Source organism: Gossypium hirsutum, chromosome D04, assembly GCF_007990345.1.
Source record: "Gossypium hirsutum isolate 1008001.06 chromosome D04, Gossypium_hirsutum_v2.1, whole genome shotgun sequence".
NCBI lineage: Eukaryota > Viridiplantae > Streptophyta > Magnoliopsida > Malvales > Malvaceae > Gossypium > Gossypium hirsutum.
Genome location: NC_053440.1, coordinates 48,175,344 through 48,185,576, shown reverse-complemented (window position 1 = coordinate 48,185,576; position 10,233 = coordinate 48,175,344). Strand labels below are relative to the sequence as shown.

The 10,233-nt window shown below is 30.1% G+C and overlaps 1 protein-coding gene across 1 annotated transcript; it reads right to left on the bottom strand.

Annotated features, from left to right (window-relative positions):
• Nucleotides 1–3,367: 3,367 nt before the first annotated feature.
• Nucleotides 3,368–7,874, bottom strand: LOC107899533 (GDSL esterase/lipase CPRD49). Its single transcript, XM_016825277.2, has 5 exons — nt 7,520–7,874; nt 4,797–4,874; nt 4,523–4,663; nt 3,879–4,093; nt 3,368–3,743 (listed from the first exon to the last, which is right to left on the bottom strand). Exons 1-5 carry the CDS (start codon nt 7,628–7,630, stop codon nt 3,569–3,571), a joined length of 720 nt encoding a protein of 239 aa, XP_016680766.1. The 5' UTR covers nt 7,631–7,874; the 3' UTR covers nt 3,368–3,568.
• Between the last annotated feature and the right edge of the window lie 2,359 nt (nt 7,875–10,233).

Here is a 10,233-nt window from a genome sequence, read left to right as displayed (position 1 = left end):
ATTGCCACTCTACTATCATCCACTATCTCATAAATGGGATATTTACTACATAAGGACCTTTTAAGTTCTATAGCTATTTGATACCTTTAGCATATAGAACACAACTTTTACGCTTTACGCGATTTAGTCGTTTGTACCGAATTAAACACTTAAAAGGTAAAATTTCTTTACGAAAATTTCACACAATAATTCTATCATGCTATAAACCATAATAAAATGATAAAATAAATATTTTGACTTTGGATTTGTGGTCCTGAAACCACTGTTCCGATTTAGCTAAAACCGGGCTGTTACATCCAGTCCCAAGTCGCTTCTTCAACACTATGACTACGCCATAGGACTTTCACCAATGGCACGTGCTTATTCCTCAGCTCTTTCATTTCTCAAGCTAAGATTTCAATCGGTTCTTCTTCATAAGATAGATCAGACTGAACTTCAATTTCTTCTACTGAAATAACATGAAATGGGTTAGATTGATATCGTCGAAGCATGGATAAATGGTATATGTCGTGAATTTTTTTCATTTAATTTTAAGAGTTTTTTTTCTAAATTAAAATTAATTTTAGTAACAATTACAATTAGAATCCAATATTAATTTAACTCAAATCAAAATCTTATTAATTTACTATTTTTTAATAAAATGCAAGGTAGTCGATAGTCAATACTGAATCCAAGGGTAGAAGCCTTGCCCCTAAATAATAAAATTACTTTAAAGCCCTTAAAAAATATAAAATTAAAAATTAATATAATAGTAAAATTGTCTCTGGACTTCAAGAATTTATAATTCAATTATAGTCCCTTAAAACTTTATTCTGCTTCTGCCTTAGAGAATCATATCGTTTTTGTTATGTATAGATACATACTAGTGCAAAGTATTTTGATGTATCATTTCGAATTTACCTGTATCTTTTAAATATATATGCATGTAAATGTATTTGAATTACACATATTTATATGAAAATATTAATTTTAAAATTATTAATTATATCCAATAACTTAATTATATGATTATATTTTATTTTAAAATGTAATTAAAAACTAAAATTTATTGTTTGAATTTATTATTAGGATGAGAGGTTTCAACCAGTACAGAAGATACTAGTGCAAAATTTGTTATTAATTGTAGATTAGAGGTGCTCATTGGTCAGGCCTAAGCATAATATTAATATAGTTTATGCAAGCCCAAATCCAACCCGACCCAAAATACGAGCCTAAAATTTTGCCCAAACCCATCCATATTTGCAAAAGATTAACTCAAGCCCATTTTAAACTCGCCCATATTATTTTTAATTTTTTTAAAAATATTTATATTATTTTATATATTTTTTATTTATTGAAAATTTTTATATAATCATCTTAACATTATTTTAATGTTTACATTAGAGTAGTGTTACATATTTAGCATAAGTTTATTTTTTTAATGTGTTATAAATTACATAAAAATAACATAATATAAAGTATTATAAACTTAAAAATAAGTCTCCAGGGTTGGACTCGGGCCTTAAATGTTTAAGCTTGAGTTCGACCTATATTTTAAACGAGCCTAATTTTTTTGTTAAATCCTATGTTTTGGATCTAATATTTTTACTTAAACCCTCTTAAATTTTGGGGGACTTTCGGAGCTGGACCTATAAACCCGACCATAAAAAAGTGGATAGACTTAATTAATAAAAAAAACTGTCTAATCTGGATAGAGTTAATTAATAAAAAAACTGTGGATAGATAAATTTACACATACATTGCATATTAATTTTGTTATTGTGGTTAGAAGAAAGTTGGGGGTACTCATGGTTACCGTGGCTGAATAGTGTTGTGTGAAATTGGGGGTGCTAATGGTATAATTTATTTTCAGTCCCTATACTTTTATGACATTTAAAATTAAATTCTTTTACTTTAGAATTTTATTATCCAAGAAGCAGGCCATTAGATAATCGGACATAAATTGATAACAAAAGTCAAACAACTTCTTTGAAATTGGATTATATGCCATTTATTGAAAACAAGTTACTCACTGATTTGCTTTCCATTCTCTTGTAATATTCTTCAATGTTGTTAGTGAAATATATATCCTCTTTAACAGAAAAGAAGGTTGTGAAGAAGCAAAACTCCGTTAGCCAAAGAGAGGAGAGGACATATGAAAACGGGCGAAAGTTGCAACGGAATGGCAGTGAGTTACTTTTACAGTAGTGGGAAGGAAAACGGAATCTGTTGCGTGGGTAGGAATGGATTTTATAAATGAGAGTTTGAGAAGGATAATCAAGTGTTGGGGTTTGTGGAAATGGGGGAGGGAGACAATAAACGCAGTGACATTAGACAATTATTATGCAGACAAGGATGGAAGGCTGTAGGATTGTGTAAGAGAGGATGGTACAACATCAGGATGAAATTCACCAAGTTGTGATTTACATGTTCCAAAAGCAAGTGAAAGTGTTTATTGTTTTTCTGCAATATTATAATGTTTTTATTAAGCAATTTCATGTTCTCATTTTTGTATTTATGTTTTCTCACTAAATAATTATTTTCTATAATAATAAAATATCAATTTTAACCCAATGCCATTATCCTTGTCTCTTTCTCAAAACTAGAGAAACAAGGGCGGGGGAACGAAAATCTGCAACTTGTGGTACACAACTAAAACCCCTCGTCAGTTGCTGAAAATTGGCATACATGTGTTCATGTTTCATAAATAGTAACTACTAATGGATTCCAGCCATGCAATACGAAAATAAGAATTTTAAATAAACAACAACTTTACCCTTTAATAATTAATTTTTATTTTATACATTATTGTTATCTTCAATGTTTAAATTCAATACATTTCAATTAAAAAAGTATATAAATCTAATTAGTTATAAATTAACTTCAATTATAAATTACATCATATTCTAATATAATTATATCTTTAACATTATGTATTTTTTAACATTTTTTGTGAGTCACAACATGAATACATCTCAATAATTATAATTATAATTATAATTAATTATTGTAAAACATGATAGGTTAGACCTGTTCAAATGTCAGACTACTCATTCAATCCAAGCCTGACCAAAATTTAAGATATTAGGGACAAAAACATTAAACCTGAAAATTGATTTAAGTAAAACATTTGGATTTTTAAAAAAAATATGAACTAATCTCTTTTGGGGTAAAATATTTGTACAAATGAATGTATACTGTTTGAAATCCCCATTTTAACCTTATCAGTTGTGTATGTATTGACCTTTGTGTATTATCTTGCCTTTCTAAGTTTCAGCAATCTCTACTTGTCTCTCATCTAATTTTCTGAGGAATTGCCTGTGTTTACTCCCTCGATTTCAAGGTCTGGTTTCTATTATTTTGGGCGGGCACATTGCAGGGCTGGAGATGCTAGGAATTTCATTTTATTTCCATCCCGTGGCCCACTTACAATTCCAGTTTAATATTGCATGGAATAGATACTAGGAAGACCTCTCTGCAATCATATGTTTCTCTATAGGAGAAGTCAAACATTAAAGGAAAACGAAAAAGGCAACCAAACTTGATAAGGGCTTGAGGGAATTATTCCCATTTGGCACATGGTGGAAAACTACAGGTTTGAAATGTTAATGTTCTTCCCTTCTTCATCGACAGGATCAAAGACTGAATCTTCATCAAATTCAGTCGGCAATGATCTCCAGCATAAACTTGGTTCCTCTGCCAGGGCTTTCAATATTTCTTCACCCACTAACTTGCTCCCCTCGGAGGATAGATGGATGCCATCCCTATAATCAGAGGAACCAATATTTGATCAACTTCCGATGTTTCAATGGAATCACTTAAACACATAATTGAATCTTCTAATGCTATTCAAAATAAGTAATTCTTTTCTTTTTTTATTGGAATAAAAGTAAACTTACGTAAAGCAAACTGTCTTCCAGTCGTCTCTTTGCTGGATTGCAGTCCAAAGATCAATACATTTTATATCCACTTCTTGGCATAGTTTTAAACAAGCTTCGGAATAAATCCGGCAACCTTCATTGGTTCGACCGCATTTACCAAAGCTTTCTAGTATTTGTCCCTCATTCACCGGTGGAGTGCTAAGGAACATTACATGAGTGTTCTCCGATAGGCCCTGATGATCAAATGATACGTGACACAGTGCCATGGTTTTATACCAGATTAACTATCAATCTTCAGGTTTCATAGTTCAGTTAGGTAATTAAGAAACATAAAAAGAGAAGGATTAAAACTGGACCCAACCATTCTGACTTGAACCCTAAAACTCAATCTGATTAATTTAAAAATAAAAAGTTCAATTAATCCAACCTAAACCTGAAATATGACTCGAACGAGCAATCCGAAAAAATCCAACCCAAATAAACTTGAAAGATCGGAATACAAAATGATTCAAATCTGAAATGACTGTAAAACCCGAAGTAATCCCCATCCAAAACCAAACCAAGTGACAGATCCAATTGAAAGCAGTGGAAAGCTTAGTAGATATCAGAATTCAGATAAGGAAATCATATTCCAAGGTATTTTACTTGTAATAATAATGTACCTTGAGATGCATAGCAATCTTCTTCATGTTCTCAACATATTCTGGAAGAGGTACATGGGGACCAAGGCCGGATGGGTGGGGCTCAGTTGAGTCATTGCCACCAAAATAAACTATCACCAATGAAGGTTGTACAGCAGCATCCTCCATTCATATAATTGAGAAAAATAAGAAACATCAAATAATTTAAAATAAAGCTTTTTATTTATTTATTATTTATGTTGCATGCCTTTGAGAATAAAGGGTTAAAGATAAACTCCAATAAAACTTACGATACCTTGGGGAAAACTTTATCTAGAACTTCCAAAGCACGCCTCGAGTTCCACCCTCTGTATCCTCGCAGAATTATGTCTGCCTATCACCATTAAAACAAAGCACCAAAACATGCAATTTTGTGTGCTTAGATCTCTATTCAATTGATCTTGTTCATCTACATTTTCTTATGCAAATAATGGGTTTTCTTTTTTGGTAAACCACCCGGTTGGACACTCAAATTTTAGGCTGCTTTCATTTAGGTCATTTAAAAAGAAATCTTTGCAATTTCATCTCTCAACTTTTAGGGTCTTTTCATTTTAGTTATTCAAACGTTAAATCTTTAGTGTCAGTTGACGGTACACGCCACATCATGTTTGCACTTTATTTTGATTACTCAACTTCTAGCTCACTTTTATTTTAGTCACCCAAAAAAAATTATTTTTTAAAGTATTGGTAGAAGTAAAAAACCTTAAGGATTAAGCTAAAAAAATGGTAGAAATTAAAATAATGTATAAATTGTCAATTTGTACTTGTTTACCCCTTTACTGAAAGTTCTAATTTTCTTTGTTTTTTCAATATTATTTAATTTGATAAAATTAATACTGAAAAAAATAGAACTTTTGGCATGGAGGTAAACAAGTACAATTTGAAAAAAAAAGCATTATTTTAGTTTCTACTGCTTTTTTACTTAAATCCTTAATGCTTTTTTTTATAACTTTGATAAATTGATGTGAGGCTCAATGCCCAATTTCAGGCCAATGGATGTGTTAGGTTTACACTACCTAAAGGCCCAATAACGAGGTTAAAGGTAAAAAAATCAAGGCAAATTTGAATGAAACCATACCAAACTTCATTATAAAGGCCCTAGACGTGCATGCAAGCAAAAAAGAAAATTAAGATTCACTTTATTGTTTTCAAGAAAATTAAGAAACTGAATCTTGATCCATTTTTGTTGTTTTGGAAGATTTCTAGAATCAAGAAAATCAAGATTTGAAATTTTAAAATTCTTGGCCCAAGAAATCAAATCTTGAAGTCGGTGCGCAGTGAATTACACTTACGAGCTTGAATGAGCTAATTTCAAGAGCGAACATATCACAAGTCCAACTTCTTGAAAATCGGCCCATTGGGATATCCACAAACCCAATATAAAATTTGGAGGACCCAGTTGAATATCAAACCAAAGTGTTAAAGTGACCCAAATTATAAAACTTTTAAATTTTCTGTCCAAGTTTTATTAAATAAATGAATCACTTTGTAAAAATTTGACTCAAGGAGCCCAATTGACCCCTTGGCCGAATTTCCTGTCATATTTCCACAGTTGAACATTTTTTTCATGTTAATTAGTTAGTTAGTTGATAAGTTGTCATGATTAGTTTGTATACTTATCACATCTTAATTAATGTTTGAGAAATCATTCAAGAATTAAGTTTTCTTTTCTCTCATCTTAGTTTATCAAAATAGGAGTTTTTTTTTCTTTTATTGTTGTTTTGAATTCTTTTGTTACTAAAACAAATTTTATTTACTTAATTCTTCATTCTAATAAATTGGTTTTAGATATGCTTGGGGGCTTCCTTGGAGTTCGACAACAATTTCTTTTAACTCAAGAAATCCTAATTTAATCCTTCTTTGACACTCTTTTAGCCACCCCTCTCTTTCTTTACTTTTAGGTTTCTTTTTCATTCAGTAGCTAATTTGTTTTGCTTCTTTTGTTTATGGGTGGGTTTGGATGGGCGATTGGGTGTGGTGCGGTGCGGTGCGTTTACTTTTTGTCTCACGCTACAGTATCACTACAGTATCTAATCTCACCGCCATCGCTGTTTTTATACTAACCGCAGGTAAGCGCACCGCCCATCCAAACTCACCCTATGTCTCAATTTGACAATTTCTTCTCAATCAAGAATGACCCAAAACATATTTAAATGATTGGATCTTTGTTGTTCTTTTGATTTCATTTGACTTTAATCATTATTCTTTCAATTTTGTTCTAACCTATTGTTTTCTCTTAATTGAGAGTCTTGACTTGATCTAAATTCATCAAGAACAAACCGACTAATTTTTCAATTCGGCTTACTTGTTCTTTCTTACTTAATCATTAAGTTTTTATTTGTTGCCCTTTTATTTTACTTAGATCTAAATAGGTTAAATTCCAATTTTCCACATTTGTCTAGAACTTAGATAAACTTGCAATCCTGTTCTGTATGCGTTTCTATCATCAATAGTTAAAAACTGATTTTTCTGTGACCAAAGTAAAAACGATTTAAAAATCAAGTGACCAAACGGAATCACCTAGTTTTATGACTGGGATAGTTACCCCTTCTTTTTCAAGTAAGAAAAGCGTAATGAGGTTAGAATGAGGAGGATGCTTAAAAGTAGACAATGAAAGTAAAATGACCATCCGGTAGTTTTTCCTTGTCTTTCCAAAAGGTAAAGTGGACCCCCAACAAAAGGCTGCCACACCAATCCATTGAAATCAGACTCACAGGAAAAAGCAATCAGAAAAGAAAAAAAGAGAGATGCTAATTGGAATCCATATGAATAATCTTCTTCCTCGAAGGATTTGAGAAAAAGCAACCTGAATCCCACTACTAAGAGAAAAATGTGTGAATCTCTTCTCTGTTCATCAAAGGAGAAACCCAAAATCTATAGCTTTTTAAAGCTGATATGAAATCTGGGTATCAACCCATTTGTGCTAATATTAACCCAGAAAACAATAAATGCAAAGAAGAATAAGATGAAAGGAAATACCTTGCGAGCATATGCATGTGCAAGAATTGCACCCCAACCTTCGTGGCTGTAACTCAACTGAACGATGGAAGATCCAAAGAGGACGAAGAGAGGTCTGCCTGGACCAATCATGTTTGATGTTCTAATTTTTCTTTTGTTTTGAAGGCTTTCTCTCGCTCTTGGTGTGTGTTGTTTCAGACAAAAGTAGTGACATCTACGTGATAATGTTTTTCTATTACTTTGTATATTTTCACTTCAATGGAGGGGGTTTTTGGGTTAATATAATATTTGATATCATATTTTTATAAAAAAAATTTATTTTTTTTAATTTAGTTAAATTCAAATATCAAATTGAACCTATAAATTTAAAAAATGTGTCGAGTATTAAATTGGACCAAAATAATTAAATATCGAAAAAGTGTTAAATTTAGTTATTAAATATTATATTTTGGAATGGTTGATAGGCTGCCGTCAGTTCCTTTAACCATTTACGATGAAAAGTGAAAGGAGGGGTCAGTTTCATTGGCCTAAATTCTCTGTTTTTAAGATAAACCTTTTATTTCGGTATTCTTTTTTATTTATTTTATAAATTACTTTAAATAAGGATATACGTAGGATAATAAAACTCAAGTAATTTCAAATTTATTTACCGATACAAATTAAAGTGGATTTTTTTGAACAATAATTATGAAATGGTTGTGGTAGTCTTTCTACCTCACTTACTATATAAAATCTCTATCTTTTATAAATATATATAAATATAAAAATGCATTATAAAAAAAAGCTTTTATATTTTATGTTTAAATATTTTTTTTAATATTATTAAACATGCGTATTTAATTATTTATATTTAGTCATATAATAAATTATTAATATAATTAATATAATTTATTATTTTTAATAAATTATTTAATATTTAAATTTTATTTTAATAGTAAATTTTAAAAATAATAATTTTAAATAATATTGTTCACATATTATTGAAAATATCAATATTAATATTTTAATACTAAATATTTATTACAATTATAAATATATTAATAATAAATGTTTTGTAATATAAATGTTAAAATATGTCATAAGTCTATATACTCTTCACAAATTTGTAATTTAGTTTCTGTACTTTTATTTTCAAGAATTTAGTCACTCTACTTTTCAGATTTGAAAATTAAGTCCAACTGCTGACATTATTGATTTTTTTTTTGTCAATTTTGTTAAAGTCACATTTTTAAATAAATAAAAAAATACTCAGTTGGTAGTCATGTAACTAAAAAATAATTGTTGCAATGAACCTAAATTTAACAAAATATTTTTAATATATGTAAAAACAATGTAAAATATAAAATTACAGATATAAAAGAAACTCAATTAAACAATGAAAAAATAAAAAAAATCTCAAATGTATGTTTGTTTAATTGAAAACGACTTTTATGAAATGTTTTTAAAGAACCTGCCAAACAAAAAAAATATTTTATATAAATTCATCCAAACACCAGAAAATATTAACTTTTCCAGAATAGTAAGTCATTTTCTAGAAATCATATTCCGGAAGCCATTTTCAATGAAACAAACGGAGCCTAAATTTATTTGTTAGGAAAAAAAAGTGAGAACGAAAAAAAATGAGGGAAAAAGAAAACTTGTTGAACTAATTTCATAATTATTCCTATGCACAATACTAACATCTCTTCCGAGTTTTGTAGGTACCACCAACTGAGGCACCCCTTTCATGAACGAATATGGCTTTTCGCGAAGGATGGGAACAAAACCCCGACGAACGAAATTTCGAAAAACTCTCTCGAACGAGCCGACTCACCCTCAACAAGTTATGATCTCTTAAAATATTTTTGAAAAACATAATTTATTATTTGATTGAATTGAATTCTCCACTATTATTTAAAGTAAGGGGCTTTTATTATTTTTGTAGAAAGGAATTTATTTTTTTACTCGGTTTTAGAGGAGGTCATTCAATAATTTGTAACAACTTGATTTTCATTGGTGTCGGAAAAATCGATTTCAAGCCCGAGTTTCCTTAAATTGAAACAGTCCGATTATTAAACCGATGATATTTATGAGTTGACTAGGAAATTAGCAATTAGAAATATTAGATGGTTTATTTGAATAATTAGTGAAAATAGTATAAAGATTAAATTACAAAGTGATTAAATTAGTGAAATTTGATTAGGGAAAATTGGTAGGACTTAATGTGAAATTTACTAAGGGCTTGGGAGTAATTAAATCATTATTAAAAATTTGTTAGTGGATTAATTTGATATTCACCATCCATTTCCATTAATTTCTACCATGTGAAAAACACTAACCATAGATTAATGTTAATATTAATTAATATGCTCTTAGTGGGTGGCAGAAACCAAATTGAAACTTCCTGCTCTCTCCACTGAAACTCCAAGAGAAAAAGAAAAGAAGGCTTAATGGCACCTAGGTGTCAAGCAAGCTTAAATTGGTGGAAAATTTATGTTTAGTGACAAAGGAATGGATTGCCATATTACCTTATTATGTATGGTTTGTTACTGTGGAAGTGAGAGGGTTGGGCAAATTACATATAAAAATTATTTTTTTTTAAATAATTTACCGAAATGGGCCCGTTAAATAATTATTTATCGGAATGGCCCAATTTCCGGAAAGCGCTCCACGTCAGCGTGATGTCAGGGGACGTGGTAGAAAAATGCGTCCTTGAGGAAGCATTTTGCCTATGTGGACAAAAATCGCTCCCTCAA

Bases quoted from the DNA above. Each gene is read 5' to 3' on its own strand.
- LOC107899533 (XM_016825277.2), bottom strand. From the start codon at position 7,630: ATGATTGGTCCAGGCAGACCTCTCTTCGTCCTCTTTGGATCTTCCATC. The intron at 4,664-4,796 runs GTATCGTAAGTT...ATATGAATGGAG, and splicing joins TAGATAAAGTTTTCCCCAAG to GATGCTGCTGTACAACCTTC. The intron at 4,094-4,522 runs GTACATTATTAT...TTTGATCATCAG, and splicing joins AGATTGCTATGCATCTCAAG to GGCCTATCGGAGAACACTCA.